At 37.1% G+C, this 18,373-nt stretch overlaps 3 protein-coding genes across 5 annotated transcripts; 1 reads left to right on the top strand and 2 right to left on the bottom strand.

Moving 5' to 3' along the window:
• Positions 1-887: 887 nt before the first annotated feature.
• Positions 888-7,254, bottom strand: LOC113668561 (formylglycine-generating enzyme). Of its 3 annotated transcripts, none has more exons than XR_016182478.1 (7): positions 6,672-7,244; positions 5,992-6,066; positions 4,898-4,980; positions 4,644-4,766; positions 3,100-3,328; positions 1,505-1,579; positions 888-1,241 (listed from the first exon to the last, which is right to left on the bottom strand). XR_016182478.1 is itself a non-coding variant. In XM_027184484.2 (7 exons), the coding sequence occupies exons 1-7, from the start codon at positions 7,104-7,106 to the stop codon at positions 1,119-1,121; spliced, it is 1,128 nt and encodes a 375-aa protein (XP_027040285.2). In that variant the 5' UTR covers positions 7,107-7,254; the 3' UTR covers positions 888-1,118. The 3 variants fall into 3 exon arrangements, 2 of the variants coding, with proteins under 2 accessions (XP_027040285.2, XP_027040286.2); XM_027184484.2 differs by having other exon boundaries at positions 1,505-1,564; positions 6,672-7,254; XM_027184485.2 differs by having other exon boundaries at positions 1,505-1,560; positions 6,672-7,252.
• Positions 7,255-7,262: 8 nt separating this feature from the next.
• LOC113668562 (NTF2-related export protein 2) lies at positions 7,263-9,381 on the top strand. The gene is made up of 4 exons (XM_027184487.2): positions 7,263-7,318; positions 7,396-7,482; positions 7,601-7,748; positions 8,749-9,381. The coding sequence occupies exons 1-4, from the start codon at positions 7,301-7,303 to the stop codon at positions 8,907-8,909; spliced, it is 414 nt and encodes a 137-aa protein (XP_027040288.1). The 5' UTR covers positions 7,263-7,300; the 3' UTR covers positions 8,910-9,381.
• Positions 9,382-10,188: 807 nt separating this feature from the next.
• On the bottom strand, positions 10,189-16,996 carry LOC113668560 (protein SGT1 homolog). The gene is made up of 12 exons (XM_027184483.2): positions 16,891-16,996; positions 16,765-16,813; positions 16,433-16,523; positions 15,716-15,785; positions 15,128-15,198; positions 14,959-15,012; positions 14,491-14,534; positions 13,537-13,769; positions 12,998-13,094; positions 12,163-12,270; positions 11,692-11,782; positions 10,189-10,941 (listed from the first exon to the last, which is right to left on the bottom strand). Exons 1-12 carry the CDS (start codon positions 16,911-16,913, stop codon positions 10,631-10,633), a joined length of 1,242 nt encoding a protein of 413 aa, XP_027040284.2. The 5' UTR covers positions 16,914-16,996; the 3' UTR covers positions 10,189-10,630.
• Positions 16,997-18,373: the final 1,377 nt, after the last annotated feature.

The following is an 18,373-nucleotide window of genomic DNA, read 5'->3' as shown; positions in this document are numbered from 1 at the left end:
TTTCCGTAATTGACAATCACGAAATCAGCTCATGCGAAGGATCTCTGACAAAAACGCAAGTGAATATAAACTTCATTCCGTCACGTGTCAACATACTGTCATCTTTTACTTGATACCTTGGAGAAAAATTTCTTTCCAAGACTTATTTTCTTTAGTCAAGTTAGCTTCGTTATGTAAAAATGTACCCGTTTTACTGTATTAGTGCATGTACTCTTCAGACCTGCGCAATCAAACTATTTTTGTCACCAGAGGAAGTTCGTAGAGCATGTCAGGGCGCCCAAGCCCGATCTAAATATCAAACGCTTATTAATCAGGAAGAAGAGGTCAAAGGGGCTATTGAGTATTCCATCAATTGAAAATATTAGCAGTGGAATTGTGTAGATTGATTAAAAACCAAATCCACACAATCGATCGTGGCTATGACAAAAGCCACAAGATCAGTAGATTAGAGAAGTTTTCAACGTCGAAAGTGTATAAAGCAAGCTAGGATTTCATTTACGATTTGGTTTTCTCAACTGAGTTGGTAATGTAAATGGGCCACTGTAACTACTTTCTAAAGCGGACGTTTCGAGCGGCATCCCTTAGTCAGAGTGATTGATGAAGGGCTAACGCGTGCAATGTCAACTTAACAAACTATTTACGATGGCCAATTTACACTATTAACTCAGTTGAGAAAACCTAATTGTATTCTAAAACCCCCCTCCGACGCAGCACCACAGTTTCTTTAAAAACTTACCCCCGTTAGGATCTTAGTGTCTCTCTCATACCAAGAGAGTGCCAGCAGAACAAAAAAACTGGGATAAGCTCCGAATGTATGAAAGAGTCGGTAGATATCACCTTAAATAACCATCTCCCAACGAATTTGCACGCGATAAAAAATGCTCAAATTCAATTAATCGGTTTCTTTATTTTTTTTCTAATATATTTTTCTAAAATAATTTTCTCTATCAGATTCCTACCTAGATGTCAATGGAAAATTATTTTACTCAATGAAATTTCATAATTCCCTATGAAGAAAATTTTCCTTGATTGCTGCGGTTCTACTTTGCTTCACTCCGAACAATACATTTAGTTCACTTATCTTTGTCTAATTCAGTGCAAACTACATGTATTGCTGGTTATTTGACTAGCTGTACACCATCAGGTAGTTTATCACTGACGCAGCGTAAGCCAAGATTGGAAGCTGTGGTGTCAGCAGAATTCTGACTTCTAGCAGCACAACGATATCGGTAACAATACGACTGAAAAAGAAACGGAACACAAAGCAAAAACATTAATTAAAGCAGTTTGAAACGCCCTTGAAATGAAAAGAAAAACTGATATGGGAGTTACTCTATCTACCACTAACTAGTATTTCTTAGAGTAATTAAATGCTCAAGAAAATCAGTAAATGAAGATGAAAGTGGGATTTCAGAGTCTGTGAAGTTGTGAAAGAAAGCCTTAAAAATTTCACGAATTCAAACAGGATTTCAACCAATGACCTAGCATTGCAAGGCCGACTCACCTTGTGGCACATGTAAGATCCACCTTTTTTCACTTTATCCCTTCCTGATGCAGGTCCTTTCTAAACCAATGAAGACTACAATGACCTCTTGTGCAGTTCATAAAGAGCTTTTTTTTTTAATAGAGCAACTTTCAACTGAGTGTCGAAGGTAATCAGAGATCGCTTTAGTTTTGTTTTACGTTGCTGTGTGATTGGTCCAGGAAACTCGCGCCACTCTCTCAACCAATCAGATGCAAAACTAAAACCAATCATGACTTGGTCACCCGCGTTTTCCCGCGCTTTGGACAATTTGCTTGTTTGCACTTTGAGTTCTCATTGGCTCTTTAAGGTATTTTCCTTTTTTCTGCTTAGCTGTTACTACCTTAGTTTTGCTTTTACGACACTCAACCGAAAAGTGCTTTAGCGTTTATCTACGCGTGCATTTGTTTTATTTAAGCATGAACTCTCTTGAGGCTGATATAGGAGCGTGCTCCAGGAGCATACTACTAGAACAAAGCTCTCTCTTTGACTGCCAATGAATTCATGAGTATACTTTATCTTAGCAAGCTTAATTTCCATCCTGTAAAATGCTTCATAGTGTCAAACGGGTTACATATTTGGATGCAAGAATTCAGGGAAAATTGAGCAAACTTGAAAATGCTCCATAGTGTATTCTTATAAAGTAAAATGACCCTTAGCCATGCTCCGTGTTCCATGCTCCCTTGTGGGCATAGGTCTCAAGACTGGTCTAGTCAGCCTAATATGTAGGCTAACAGACTTAGATGACCAATACGTGCTCAGGTGCTTAACTTTAGTTACTAAAGCACCAAGCAACTTGGAGTATTTTTTGGGTGGGGTGCTTTTTAACTTAAAGAGACGTACTGTAGATAAATCAGTTTAATCAACTGAGTTGATAATGTAAATTGACCATTGCAGAGAGTTTTTAGGACCGACATTTCAATTGTACCCCCCATCCATGCAGCACCACAGTTTCTTTAGAAATTTACCCCCTTTATTCATTTACAAGTAACCTAGTCGTATGTAATAAAATATGTGTTTATTGTTCATCGTAGTGTAAGATAGGAGATGAACTTTGTTCGTTTGTCTCATGATAGAGTCACCTTTGATGTTGGTCGCGACGTTTTGACTGCAGTACTGCTTGTCTTCATCAAGCGATGAGGTCGATTGTTAACGTGTTGCTATTTGTAGCACGTTGGTACGAAATGCACCAATAGCAGCGTACAAACATGTTACAAATGGCAACACTTAAACAATCGACCTCATCACCTGATGAAGACTGGCAGTAATGCAGTCGAAGCATCATAATCAACATCAAAAGTGACCCTATCGTGAGACAAACGAACAAAGTTCATCTCCAACGTGGTTGTATTTTGTCAACTGTGCGGAGAACCCTGGCAGCTTGATGGTACCCATTTATACTCCTAAGTGGAGGGAGACACTCTTGGATCTGTTTTTCTGTCCTCCTAGGACACCACACAATGACACAGCCAAGGCTCCTGAACTTCTCAAACAGCAGCCCAGCGCACTAAGCCATTAGCCACCATGTTTCCCACTACGTATAAAATTAAGTCTTGTACAAAACCAAACTAACTCACCGGATTTTCTTGGAAGTGGCTTGGGTGCCGTATGCTCCACCAATCCTGTGTCCACTCCCAGGCATTTCCTAGCATGTTATACAGACCAAATTTATTAGGTGGGAATGCTGTGACAGGAGCTGTACCAGAGTACCCATCCTCCCCTGAATCGACTGTTGGAAACCGCCCTTGCCATGTGTTTGCCATGTGATGACCATCTTTCTTAAGCTTGTTACCCCAAGAATAAAGCCTGACAGTGAAAATGGTTCATAGGAAGGTTACACGTTCACTTTAACCCTTTAACTCCTAGGATCTGATTGTTAATTTGCCCCTCTAGCTGCTACACATTTCCTCATAGATTAGTTGCAAGAATTAATCTGGTGTTAGATCAAGATAACAACTTCTACCTGATACATTTGCATACTCTCACTACCTGTTTGCTGGATAATGGAAGGATATTGTAGAGAGAAGTTACTCATGAATCACTTCTCGGAGTTAAAGGGTTAATCAGGAATAACTGACAATAATACCCAGGGTAAATTGTTGAATGAAGTGCAAAAAAAAAAAAAAAAAATTTGCTTTCCTTAGCTGAATTAAGCCCGCATTTTGATGTGTTCCTACTTGTGATCTATTAGAGGGCAATATAAAAATGCATACTATTGGATAACGTCATCAAGTTTTTGCTTCTTTATCAAATAAAACAAATTGATTTTAAGTTGCTGTGGATGTTTTCAGTCATAGATTCCAGATGTCAAAATAAGGGAAGGAAAACAAAGTGGCACACAAGGTGCAGCTGAGTGTATCAGTGATGTCATCTATGATCTGTAAATGAACAGACACAGAGCAAAATGGAATCTATTTGTTAACCTTTTAACTCCCATGAGTGACCATTAGACAGAATTTCATCTTAGATTATCAATACATAATCAAGAAGTCAAGTAATGAGAACAAGCTTTAAAGAAAAGTATCAATTAAGGAATTATCAGTTGATCCAATACCAAATTCTCAGAAGTAGTATCAGAAGAATTGTATGCAGACAGCAAGGAGAATTACTAAAAAGATCTTAGGGGTTAAAGGGTGAATTACTCACAGTGCCATCACAGCCATCATAGCAAAATACTTTGGTCTCAGTGTGCTTTCCAGACTCAAAATCATTATGCAGGTTGAGTTTGTTTAACCCTTTAACCCCTAACAGTGATTAGCATCTAATTTCTCTCAACCATATTACCCCTGAATCAAACATTAAGGTCAGGAGAATAAAGGAACTGATCACCCACTAAAGAAGATCTTGATTGTTAGACAAATTCTCCATGTGTGCATCTTAGGAAATCTATAAAGAACAGTGTGGAGAATCTGCATACTGATGTTAGGGTGTAAAGGGTTGAGGCTCTGATCCCTGCTGGGAAACAGTTTCCCCTGATCTTCTTGCTAACACAAAAACCAACAATCCAGACTCCAATTCCACATGGATTCAGCGGTTAAAAAATAAGCCTATGATGTGCCACTGTAAAACTTGTTATAAAAGTGTCTTTTCATAACTAATACATGTAATCAAGTTCACATACTTGTCCTGTAGGCCAGCCCTGCAGGCATACTCCCATTCAGCTTCTGTAGGCAGTCTTTTTCCACCCCATTTACAAAATGCAACAGCATCATTCCAAGAGATATGGAGAACTGGATGGTCCATTCTAAGAGACCAATCAAACCCATTGAATGAATTCTACTTAGTTGTAGCAAGTGTGAAGCACAAGTGTGAGAGACATACATACAGTGGGCCACATGTAATAATTAGCACAGTGGAGAAAATCTTGCTCATTACCTGTCTCTGATGTGAGAATCAGGTCCTTCTGGCTTCCTCCAATAAGCTCCCTTTACTGGCAGCCACCAAGGAGCTGCTGCAACCTGACATCAAAATAGAGGAGAAATATAGTAACTGAGGGACATACTATAACGGTTACATACTAGCAGAAATTAGCTGCAAAACAAGAAATTGTAAAATTCTCTCTTAGATATAGCACAGGATGACTGACATAAGCTAAAAAATTTTGATAACCATCTGGCCATGATGGATCTCTCTACACTAATTCCATTGTCCCTAGTGGAACAAGTTAACTAATTAGTATTAATAAAAAGAATTGAACAATCATTTTCATCATACTGTACACATTCCTTCCAGCAATTCAAGTCTGCATTAAGGTTATTAAGTGTTATCGTTGTCATTGTCCCACATACTATTGCTGAGGTACTGTCAGTAGGGAAATGTTTCACAGTGTTTAATACTAAATCCTTTACCTCCTAACATCCGATCATTGATTCTGCCTCTAGCTGCTACACATTCCCTTTTAATTTGTTAGGAGAATTTGCTGTTAGATCAGGAAAAACAACTTTTATATGATTAGTTTAAGTTTTCTCCCTACCTGTTTGCTAGATAGTGTATAGATATCATAATAAGAAGTTACCAATCAATCACTTCTGGAAGTGAAAGGGTTATGTGACCAAAGTAGAGTAACCTGATAACTAAACTACACTATTAACCCTTTAATTCCCAGAAGTGATCAACATGTAACTTATCCCTATAATTTCTAAACATTTTCCAGCAAAACAAGTGATGAGAATATTCAAACCTATCAGGCAAAAGTTGTCATCCCAATTGAACACCAAACTCTTGTAACTAGTTTACAGGGAAATGTGTAGCAGCCAAAGTGGAGAACTTAAACAACTAGGTAGATCTCGTGAGTTTTGTGCCATCACATCTACCAACTAATTATTAAGTAATTTCAGGTAGCTGTCATTGCACTGGTCATCAGTGTCATCAATATTCTCATCATTAATGATATCATCCTTGCTGTCATTGTTTTAATTTATAATCATTCTGAACTAATGAAGTGACAGCACATAAATGTTATCACTCACTGCTTGATGAATATCCTTCTTGATCTTCTTACTAATCTTCCCTTCGAGCACAAATGAATCCCCAAACTTTTCAGCCTGGCATTTTTAAGAGAATGCACAAAAAGGAGCCAGCCATTAGATCAGAATTTTGTCACAGCAGAAAGGAGAGTAAATCAACTTATAATATGGAGAAGTGAACACTACTGAAGGGTTCGTTAAATCTAGCACAATTTTTGTTCTGTTTGCAACTTTTTCAGGCAAAGTCAAGGGCTTTCATGCAATGGGAAATTTTTTCCATGGTTGGTGCAAAACCCTCTTTCATTTCTACATCAAGTTTAATGCCTTGATTCCATCCTCACCTCCCAGGAGGAATTAGTAAGGTTGCTTCAAAATCAACACATATACACATTACATGATATTTGACAGTGTATATACCAATAGCCTAAGGATATTTCAGCATTCATCGCTTAGCAAAAGACAGGATTCAATCAGTTCTGGCAAATTCAAATGCAATTCCAAATTCAAATTCTGGCACCTCTAAAAAAGAGAATTGGACACATTCTAATTCCACAGAAGTTCTTAAATCAGGTTCATTTAATTTTTGAGAGACAATGGGGGTGGAAGGTGGAAGGGATGGGGAGCTGGAACATGAATTCCTATCTGCATGCATCACACCCCCAGCATTAAAGTAATGTCTTTACCTCAGTGACATAACCAGTGTTGTTGACAAATAGTTCAAATTCTGCATTACTTGTTTCATAAATGTCCATATAAAATGAATTTATTTTCACTTCTCTCGCCGGCCCTTCACCGTCCATTGGCAGAAATGGTTTGTTCGTACCCATGGCAAATTTACCTCCCTTGATTAAAATCATTTGATTCGTTCTTTGATAAGACGATTTCAAGTTGTCACTGTTCTCTATGTTTTCTTTCTGTGGTGTTTGTCCTTCGTCAATGGAAGCTTTATCTCGTTTGAGCATAGAACATCCACATGTTGTCTTTCCTTCGTTCGAAGAAATCATCTTAGCTCTGGAGTAAAACGAACTTAAACTGTAACCAAAACTTGAACAAGTTTCCTGACTACTAAATACCATTTGCACCACAATCTGTAGCCATATCAAAGCTTCTGTCCACATGATGTTCTGACGGGTAGAAACGAAAAAGTGAAAAAAAAAAAACGAAAATGGTTCAACTTCGTTCAATTTGTAATTCAGAACATAAACATTTTGTTTTGGTCACATGCTTCTAGAGAAGCCTCAACGCTTGGTAACCGTAAATATTTCCGAGCCGTCAGTTTTATTAAAAGCGGTACACACTAACAGAAAACAAAATGGCGGCCAAAGTTGATGTAAGTTGAGTTACTATTATCGAGGGTGAGATCTTAGTCAAATTAAATGTTTTAAACCTCTTTTATTTTTTAAACAGGGTCTGAGAAATGCAATCGATCAAGCGACCCAGGCTGGGGAGGAATTTAGTAATGTCTACTACGAGACTTTGGACAAACGACGCCACGTGAGTTCTTCGTTAGTCAGTTCTACGACTTACCAAATGCTTCCGTATTCGTTCCCTAAATCCGTTGATGGGAGACTCGATTATGTCGTAATCTTCCCGGTTTATTTTGTTTTTGCAGCTCATGTCGAAACTATACTCAGAGAATACTACAATCGTCTGGAATGGAAATGTAGTTAAAGGTGGAAGTGCTAAGGTGACGGATTTTTTCAACAACCTTCCAGCTACGGAACACACGCTCCATTCACTGGATTGTCAACCAGTTTCAGGTACTAAGAGTGTTAAAACTGCAGATTATGGAGGCACTTGTTAAGATCTTATTCATCAAAATTATTTCAGTTCTACGTACCATGTTATTCCATCATTATTTCTGTCAGCAATAGTTTGAATCCGGGGTTAACATGTCATCTTGAAGTATGATCGTCCGGTGAGCGAAGTCCTGATAAGGACCGTTGTCTGTAGTTGTGGCTGATGTTTCAATAACCTGAGCGGAAGTCATCATCAACTGATGACTGACTGATGGTCTGGGGATGATATCCCCTCGGTTTGTCAAAACGTCAGTCACCACCAGCGACAACAGTCCTTCCCAGGACTGCTCTCGCCTGGACAATCAGACAACGCAATTTCCATAATAGTTCTTAAAATTTTCCAACAAATTATGGCCCTGCACTCTGTGGTTAACTGATTGAACCTTTAAACCCTTTAGATTGAATGACTAGTATCCCCTGAATCAATATGAGAATAAAGGGTATGATTACCAACTGAAGAGGCTTTGGTTGTTACCAAAAAATACAGAATGAGTGATTTAAGGTTGTAAAGGGTTAATGGTAAAGTAAGAATGGTCTGAAGCCATCCAAAAACAAATTCTTATTCCATTTGTTTGCTGTTGGACTATACTTTGATTAAATGACCTTGAATTGGTGATGCAAAGCAATTCTCTAAAAGGTTAGATATTTTTAGTCCTTCCTCTCATGGCTTTTAGCTGAGTGGATCAATCCCTTCACTGAAGAATTTAAAAGGTGCAAATTCAACATCAGTTTTGAAATGTACTTCACAACATGAATCAGAGAAACAAGTTAAATTCTAACTTAAAGATAGTGGTCAGAGTTAGGAACACCAATTAAGGGGAAACAAACAATTTGAACACTTCCAGTTGTGGCCCTGAGGCTCAGAGCAGGTACCAGTAACTCAGCTTGCAATTCCAGGGCCCTCTCTACAAACCCTTTTTCACCATGCCTATGATTTACTTGTGTTTCTTTCTACAATCAGATCAAGCCATCCCTGGGCAAACAACAGTTCTAGTTGTGGTTGAGGGATTGGTTAAGTATGATGGGCACAAGATACATCGGTTTTCTCAAAACTTTCTGTTGACTGCTGAGGGAGGAACTGTGTGGAAGGTGGCAAGTGACTGCTTTAGATTTATCCAGTGAAGGACTTGGTGGAATTCAACAACATTCTATTGAAGTTGTGCCAATATTTATTTGAATCATTGGTTTGACAGAGGCATGTACACTCTGTATAATGGTGTGCTGCATGTGGCCCCAATGCAAGAGATGAGATGTGAAATACATATACTCAAATAAAATGTCTGGGGAGTGGACTGCCACAAGTTGTCACTGCCCTCCATGCAGTAGACAGTAACACAAGCCATCAAGATGTGGAGTGTGTGCAAGAGATACAAAAAAACTAAACTTTCCATGCATAAAGCTGAATCACTGCTGAATAGAAAGAACCAATTAACAACTTTTTAATTTTTTAGACAAAGTCTTAAAAATTAAGGTGCCTCAATCAGAATGTACCATGAGATATGTTTCTCTTTTCAAGTACATTACTCAATATTAAATCCATAACTTTACATGCTTTTCTTCTTCCAAAGTGAATAAAAATGATTAACAAATTGGTCATTTTTAATACCATTATGTTCTATGCATGTTTGATGCCTAAGAACATACTCTATCTAGGTGAAATATTTCTTCTCTCATTTAAACTGATACCAGCTATTCCCATGTAAGATATTGACAGAAGTAAAAAAAAAAAAAACTACAAAAATTTTAACTTGATGTTGATGTAGTTCACTTGGAATAGCAAAGAGTGCCAATATTTTTGAAGAGCTTTACTTGTTCAGTAACTCTTGTGTTAACATTACTTATAAGGAGGCTGACTAGGGAAAGGAAGCTCTGGGAAATTTTTATCATCCAAAAGAAGCTTAAACTTAAATCTGATACTTGCACAATCTTGGTGCAATGTTCCAAACAAATTAGCTACAGCTTATGGAAGCACTGACACTGTAAACTGTTTGAGCTCACAATCAAGATGATAAAGAAAAATTTGATAAGCTACGAATGGCTAAGTATTGGAAAGAACACACTTATATATGACTCTCATCTACATTGTGCTTTTTCAATCATCTCCACTGACTAAGACCTTGAACACATGCTGGACTGTGAACCACAGCAATTGTACACAGTGTGTGTTTGCTGTTTTTGTATGAAAATATATACAGTGCTTCAAATACATGCAATGGGAAAATGGAAGAGGTGCTTGAATTTAAGCCTGAATGGCTTTTGATGCAACATCAAATTCCCCTTGTGTTTTAACAATAAATACAAGTTTTTTAGCATAGAATTTAGAAGTCTATCAGTTGCAACATAACTTTACTCCATGCACCTCTCCAATTCATAAGAGTTTGACAACAGTGACCACCAGATCTTGAAAATGCATAAGAAATTTATTAACACATGCATTCTAAGAAGATCATGATACTACAACTCTGAGCAAACAGGGTAGTTAATAAAACCTACACAGCAATTTATTGATCTTAAGTGTTTGACTGTCTCAGTTAGACTGCCAAACATAATTTGCAAAATTGATGAATTATGCTGCAAATTTAGTAGCCAAAATGTTCTTCTAGTCACCAAGGCCACCAAAATGGTCGCAGCTTGGAGCACTCTACAGTTTTCTATCTATGTCTTCTCCACTTGTACCAATTCGAAAAGAAATCAGAAATAAACCATTCTCATCCTCAAGCAACAAATAAAAGACAGCCTTTTTCTTCAGTTCTAAATGGCACAGAGTACATCAGTACAAAGATATGAAAATTTTTCCCAGTGTCAGATGATGTATACAAGGACTGCACGATTATCCATGCAGTCTAACTGTCCCATTTTTTATATTCCATTCCATCTGGAGGTTTACAATCCACATGCCCTTTTTTTACTTCATCCCAGTTGGTACTCAAAACTGTTCCACCAGATTCAACAAACGACTTGTTCATTGCTTTCCGCACTTCCTCACTACCATCACCATAAATTTGTTGGAATAGCTGATTTAAAGCAGCTTCACCTTCAAGTTTTTCCTCTTTCTCCTCCTTGGCAATCTCTGCTGCAACTTTATCCCAATCTTTTCCAACATGCCGTGAAGTGGGATATTTATGCACGGCATCACCAGGGTCTTTTGTTTCATCTGCAACAGACAAAGTACATGTACTTTACATCGTCAATGTACACAGGAAACATATAAGAAGTTATTATTCCAATAAATTGCTTTAAACTTTGCAAGCAAACTATTGCCACTTTGGGAATGTTAGCTCTTTCCACCTTAACATCAGTATTCATATTCTCCATACTGTCCTCTGTACATTTACTAAGGTGCTGACAAGGAGAATTTGTCTAACAATCAAGAGTTTCTTTAGCTGATCATTTCCTTTATTCTCATTGCATTAAGGTGTGATTCAGTAGTGTTATTGTGAGGAGAAATTAGATGCTTGTCACTCATTGGGGTTAAATGGTTAAAAAGTCATGGTCATGCTGAAAAAAAACCATGAACAATCTCAGCTAGAGGTAAAAAGTGCTGGGAGACTGGTTCTGCTGCCTGGTATATATTTTGTATTGTGTTCATGGTACAATACAATACACACAATATAAACTACAAGTCCCTTCTTTTTGGCAAAGTCTGTCATGCTTGTCGAAAAAAATCAGTGAAAAAAAAAAAAGTGATGTGAGAGTACTTTAGGGAGTTCTTGGAGTGACTTCAATGCCCCACAAGAGAGGAGCTCCATGAGTGAGGCACTCAAAAAACCTACTTTTTGAGCTGTGACAAATGCCACTGAGTTACATGTACCTTCAATGTGCAAAACGTTGATAGATGGTAAAGGTAAAGTTACTAAGGTTAAGCTTCACAACCTAAATGTATACAAGTCAGTGTTGCACATACTTTTTGTTGGAAATGGTTTGCAGACAGTTTCTTCAGTAGCCTCAAGAGATGACCATCTCATTCCCTCAGTTTTTTTCATCTTTAGTTCAACCTGTAAGGCAGTTCAAGCATCTTAAAATTAAAAAATTTCCTGGATGTCCCCCCTGCATTCCCTTCCATGGACCTAATTACTTAGAGTGGCAGCAAATTAATACTCAACCCACTTGCAATAATCCTGAATTCTTCAAAATTTTGAATGTCAATCAGCCTTTTTTCAGGATTTGATCAACTTCTGTGCTGTTTTACATATCCAAATATTTAAAACAAACTTTAGAACAAGTATGTACTGTAAGTGTACATGGTCACCGATTAACTGTGTTGAAAATTGCAAACGGTGACAATCCCACTGTGCTGATGGTATGTCTTAGTTCATTAACTCTCTAACTTGATTGGGAACAAGAATTAGAAAAAGAAAAATTTGTCAGTTTTTACCTTTGTCGACATGATTCTTGTTTTGCACTGTGCTGGATTGATGGCTTGAGCAAGATCCAGTTCTAAGCTGAAGTCACTGCCGCTTGGAAGCTTCACTGTAGCACTTAACTACAACAAATCAAATCCAGTGTTTCAACTAAGTGTTCTGACTGAAAGGTTTCATTACCAAGTAACAGCCATGGTGGGATGCAACAGTACATGTAGCACACTACAACTTATTCCAGCATTCTGTCTGATCATTCCAAGACAATTTAGCAGTGCTCATTATTCAGTATTGTTCCCTATGCATTCCAGATGGGAGAATTCTCTAGCTTTTATGAAGAATTCTCCAACTAAATTTTGTTGGTCTGAGCTATCGTTTGACTGAGACATGAAGCTCTTGTGTAAATGTCTATGTAGTTCATTCTCTTGTTTCTTAATAATACTTTCTTGCCTTAACGTCTCTACATGAAAGATTACGTGGTCATTGAGAGAAGCTTTTAAAGAGTATAAAAAAGACTTAAGAACACAACATCAAATTTTAGCTCATTTATCATTAGGCCAATGTGGCTACTAAAATTTCCTGTACTACATGTAATTTACATATCAATGAAGTTTTCTCTACAGTTTACTAGAGGGTCAAATGAAGCCTTTAATTTTCCACCAGCAAGCTGATTTCTTGTCATCTTTTGTGACGTGTTGAGTAGAAATTCAAATAAACATAATTATTCAACTGATGATGTACAGTTCTCTCATTAAGAATTCATTGACTGCAAATTTTTCATAGCTTCACTAACAAAGAAACTAAATTAAATCAAGAGTAAAATAGCTTCAGAAGAAGAGTGATGTCTCTTACTGTTTTGTCACCATATTCCACATTCACATTCTCCTGTTTTACATTCTTGATCATCAAAGTTACAATGACGTGTGTTTCTGTTTGATACCAATCATATCTAAAACAAAATAATGTCAGTGAGATCCATTAGTAGAGAATGAATTAATATTAATTTGAAACAAATTTATTTTGTAATTTAACACTTGAATTAATAATTGAATTCACTTATTTTGAATTTACTTTCAGGTATTAATTAATCAGGGATTATTTCACCACCACAATGAATTGATTTTTATTTAACCTATGAGCTGACTCCCAATTTCGCACTCCTCTGCAAGCAGCAAAGCTCACAAGATTCGAGGGAACAAGAGATCTGTAAGAAGTCTGGTACTGGAAAGTGAGAGCCTGCAAGATTACTTTTGTTTCCAAATACAGTATTCTGATTGGTAAAAAATTGTAGGTCCTATTATTACCATGCAGAATGGGGAGTTTTTGACAATCAAACCCAAACATGGTTTTCGTTAACCCAAATGTTGGTTACCTGTACTTCAACAACTTACTTTGGTTTTGAAACTGTGTACTGTTGCTGAGGTTGTTCTTGATTAGATTGCCCATCAATGACAGCCAAAACTGATGAAGGCTGTCCTGTCACAGATGCTGCATGACCATCAGAAGCCGCAGGCTTGACAACTGGAGGTTGCTGGTTAGCTTTGCCTGCTGTCTCAGCCTCTTTGTGATTGTCATCTTTTTGTATCAGTTGTGAATCTTCCCCTCTAGCCATGCCCACCATCACCTACAATACACAGTTTACATATAACAGATTCCAATGCAAATAGACAAATTGAACCAAAGTGAAACCATGAGTATGGTGAACTTGGGGATATACAGTATAGAACTACCAGTAATTATACTACAATTCCAAGAAACAGAAAAGAGCCATTATCCCCACAAAAAGTCCTCCCAATTGATCTACCATATTTAAAAATCAATCTGTAACCTTTGATAATATGTATGCTCTCCCCAGATTCAGGCCTATGACCATGAAAACTGTCTTGATGTTCTGTTCACCCTTTTCAAAGAGTATTCTAAACCTTTGCAATGGAATCATAAAGACACCAGAGGGAAAAATATGTCCTTTGATTATTTTCATTGGCCTTTTCAACATTTAGATCAAGTATAAAGACTTGCTTTGATTTACATTTGATTTTCTTTGTGGTACATTTGAACTAACAACAACTGTTGACTTAACTCTGATGACTTCTACTCAGGTTTTCAAAATGTCAGTCAACACTACCAACAACAGTCCTTCTCAGGACTACACTCAACAAGACAGTCGGACTATACTATCACTTGTAATGATTTCTTGCCATTTCTTTGTGTCAATAAGTCTTTGGTTAATTCAGTTACATGTGGGTAAAATATAAATAATGCCAATACATGTAGAAAGAATTTTGATATCAATTTCTCTATGATGTTTTAATCTGTGTTCTTCATTACAAGATTGTGTACCATACCGTATCAGGAGAGTTTTCATCCTGTTTTGCTTCATTTTCTGCCACTAATTAAACAATAAAAAACAAAATCTGCCTTTATTTACACAGTAAAGTATTAAAATCTTCAATTCTGCCACCTACTCAGTTCAGATCATACATCCACACTTGACTTCTGACATCACTCTCTATAATTTTGCCTTAGAACCACATTCATAAATAAGTGAAAAATTGAAGCAAACATTCAGGTTTAATTCTGATTTCTATTGTAATTTATAGTTCCATTTTTCACTCAACTTTTCTATTATTAAATGTGATTTAAATGTACATAACTGTGTATTATTTTTGGTCCTTTGTTTTCCACTTGTTCAACTTGAACTCCCAATATCTTGATCATTTTTTCAATTTCCCTTAAGGTTAAAGTTGGCGTGATAATGATGACAATAAATTTTGAGACATGATGAACATAACTATCATTTGATATAAACTTACAGTCCAATTCAGCATCACACTTTCTTATCCACATTTTCAGCTCTTTGTTTTCTTCTGCAAACAAGTGACAGAAACAGAGTCATTGTGGTTTTGAAGTATATCAACATTCCTTCTATTGAAAACATACGGTATATTTATTTAAGAAGTGAAAGGAGTTCATTTGGCTTACTGTCAAGTTTTAATGCATCTGAAAAAGCCTCTCTGGCAGCTTTGAAATCCTCAAGGTGAAACAGCGCCATTCTGAGAATTAACAACAGTAATAAATTGGGTGATCATAATATAATTATTTTTATCTATTTCAATTTTTTATGTGTTTTAGTCATAATGAGGATCAAAAACGTCAACTTAAAACATTCATAATTTTTGGACAATGTCAGCAATAGAGATGCATAAACATCTATCAAATAAGGTCATTTTCAATATAACAAATTTAATTGAATTTGATGTGTCATGACAGTTTGCCTTCTTTCTAGAGCTCAAAACAAACTTATTAAAGCATACTATATAGTAAATACTTTATTGAACAAGCTTGTTAAGTCAAGAGGGCTATATGTTAGTCTTGTTCCTTTTTTCGCCTTTTAATGGATCTTGACTCCAACTTGGTCCATAAAAATGCACCAGAAGAACTTGACAAAAATGCAGCCATCATGACTTTACGCTTGGTGAATGGTGCATACATGTAACTATGTATTACACAATTTAGGTGCAGTACTAAAAGGGCTAATTTCAAGTGGTACCAGATGAGATCTGTCCTCACCCTTTCCGTGTGTGTGCCTTAGAGTGGTCTGGTTGTAGACTTGCGGCTGAAGATGCATCTGCTGCTGCAGCTGTTTATAAAATTGAAAATAATATTGAAAAAAAAGTATTTATTCTAACTTAAAAATCTAAGATACTCAGGTTATACAAGCAATGTATTTGTTGCAGTTCAAAATGATTTTCAGGTCAGAACAAATTCAATCTTGTTTGATAGGCTCATGTAGGTATTCCATTTGTTAATGATTACTGTGATATATTGTTGACAAAAGAAAGTGCAGATTGATCTGGTTCAAAGTATTTTTTTTGACCTGAAAAAAATTTAAACCATAACCCATACTTGTCTAGTGATTTTTAGTTTGTAACTGGTACAGTAAAAATTCCTTATCAACTATGAAGGCTGGAACTACTCACATGGCAATAGCTTGTCCTGATACAGTGTCTATAATATAAAGCATCTAAAATTATTGTTACCCCTCCTAGAGAGTATACTCGGGTATACTGTAGTTCTAAGGCCATCAGTGGGAAAGGGGGGAGGGAGCAGCCATGCCACAGCCTTTAGAGTGCCATTATTCCTCAAACCAACCAATTAACAGCTGTTTTGAGGAAAATTGTCTTACAATCCCTGAAGACCTGCGATTGCAGCTGTCAGAGTTTGACACAAGCACTTCTATGTGCTTGGAGTCCATCCTGTGTCAAATTAAATGATTGCCCATGTTACCTTGGTATTTTTCAAGCTTCATAAACGCTGCTGCCCTTTTCAAATAGCAGTCAGCATCATATGCATTCAGCTCTATAGCCTCTGAGTATTTCTGCAAACGTAAACACATTTTAGATCAATTCGTGATCAACAATTACTGAGTAAGAGGGAAAGGAAAGAAGTTATGTCTTACAAAGCAAGAGCCTTGTCTCGATAAAGTTTATTTTCAATCTTAGTTTAGAATAAAATGGAGTGTGGAGGCACAAACGAAACGACTGAAAGTAAAATTGCTTGCAGAGTCACATGTCAAATTTTTTAACTTGAATTTGAAACGATGAAAACCACATATTTACCTTGACAGCGAGTTCAAAATCATCGTCAACAAAAGCATCGTTGCCTTCTCTAAAACAACGCAAGAGAAGTTAGAACGTCACCACCATAAGTAAAGCGATAGCTTATGCGAGGGTCACCTCTCTTACCTTACAAGGTCGTTAGCCGCCATCTTGGTTTTGGTTTTGGTTTTGTGCAGCCTAGCCTTCAAACAAGAAGGCTAGGCTACACAGCAAGCCGACAGCCACACATGCTTGAGCTAGGCCTGACTAAGGCCTAACTTCATTTGACCTCTTCGGGCTCGAGAGAGGCTAGGAAGGCCAAAGAGTTGCCAAAAAATTGTAAAAAATCCAAAAATTTCCTACTTGAAAAGTTGCTACCTAAATTTGCCATCTATATGTTTATATAATCGTTAATTAAAAGCTTGATTTGTTTTATTCACAGCATGTGCTAACATCGGTTAAGATAGGAGCCCATTAGGTAATGGGCTCCTAGTTAAGAATAATAGCTTGAAACTTAGCTTTAAAGAGTTGCTCGCAGATATTAGCAAAATTTAAGGATGCTAAAAGTCTAACAGAACAAAACACATGGTCCATTTGACGTTTTGCCGAACGTCATTTTAGCCAATGATCCATCATAATATTTGAAAGAAATCGCAATAGGCCTGCGATACGTTTTTAAGTGACAGGTTATGTGTTAGTTTTTCATGAAATCGTTGACTTTTTCAGGCTTAATGCTCTACACCTATATTTTGCTCAAAAACTGCTCAGAAAGGCAAAAATTGCTCGAAGTTCCTGGAACCGCAAAAAGTTACTCTAGACGCCAAAAGTTGCTGAAAAGTTGCCGAGCACAAACGTGACAGGCCTATTGGCCAGGGAATACAAACAGTCTCGGGAGCGCATTACGTAATGGACACCGGACAGTCTATTTTCTTTTGCAACTTGTTAATGCAAGATCATGAGTTGCTCGAAATACCAGTAAAATTAAATTAAATTCATTTTCATTGAAAAGTTATACTAAAGGTGGTCTTTCAACAAAAAAAATTTTATCCATTGCTCTGATCCATAATTTATTGTTCTTAAAATTATTCAGTCATTATCTTTCCTCTCAGGGGGGGAGGTTTTGGAGGAATCACACGGTTTTCAAATAGAATAGAGGAAGGATCAGTAGTGGCCAACAGAGCGTAAATGGAGGGGGGGGGGGGAGGAAATGTAGAAAAGCGATCTCATAATTAACTTGCCAACGATGGGGTAGAGGGATCATAACAATATCAAAGGGCCTAATGGGGGGGGGGGGGAGGGGGGAACGGCGGGAGCGCGCGAGGGGGATTAGTTTTATACTAATTAATAATGAATATTTGTTCCATTTTCAAAGTTCCACTCCCTACCGATTTGTCGAATAAATATTTTAGGTTTATTTTACGGTTGGATCCTAGGCGCTGGTGTGTAGAACAAGCACAAAGCCCGTTGCGCACTAACTTTATTGAACTCTATTTTTAACTAGCTCACTTGAACTACACAAAACCTTAATTTCGGCTTTGTTTATCAAAAAACGGCTGCATCGATTTTTAATTTGAAATGGTTTCGTGGTGTCTGAATACACTGCGATATCTAAAGTGCGGTGGGCACTATA

Source organism: Pocillopora damicornis, chromosome 13 (genome assembly GCF_964200805.1).
Source record: "Pocillopora damicornis chromosome 13, jaPocDami1.2, whole genome shotgun sequence".
NCBI classification, from domain to species: Eukaryota; Metazoa; Cnidaria; class Anthozoa; order Scleractinia; family Pocilloporidae; genus Pocillopora; species Pocillopora damicornis.
Note: the sequence above shows the minus strand (reverse complement) of the source record. Positions and strands in the feature narration are given on the sequence as shown.

Bases quoted from the DNA above. Each gene is read 5' to 3' on its own strand.
- LOC113668562 (XM_027184487.2), top strand. The intron at 7,483-7,600 runs GTGAGTTCTTCG...TTGTTTTTGCAG, and splicing joins CTTTGGACAAACGACGCCAC to CTCATGTCGAAACTATACTC. The intron at 7,749-8,748 runs GTACTAAGAGTG...TTCTACAATCAG, and splicing joins GGATTGTCAACCAGTTTCAG to ATCAAGCCATCCCTGGGCAA.
- LOC113668560 (XM_027184483.2), bottom strand. From the start codon at position 16,913: ATGGCGGCTAACGACCTTGTAAG. The intron at 15,199-15,715 runs GTGAGGACAGAT...GTTAATTCTCAG, and splicing joins AAGGCACACACACGGAAAGG to AATGGCGCTGTTTCACCTTG. The intron at 13,095-13,536 runs GTAAGTTGTTGA...ATTTTGTTTTAG, and splicing joins TACACAGTTTCAAAACCAAA to ATATGATTGGTATCAAACAG.
- LOC113668561 (XM_027184484.2), bottom strand. From the start codon at position 7,106: ATGTGGACAGAAGCTTTGATATGGCTACAGATTGTGGTGCAAATGGTA. The intron at 3,329-4,643 runs GTATGTGAACTT...TTTCACTGTCAG, and splicing joins AGGGCTGGCCTACAGGACAA to GCTTTATTCTTGGGGTAACA. The intron at 1,242-1,504 runs GTGAGTCGGCCT...TTTCTTTTTCAG, and splicing joins GATCTTACATGTGCCACAAG to TCGTATTGTTACCGATATCG.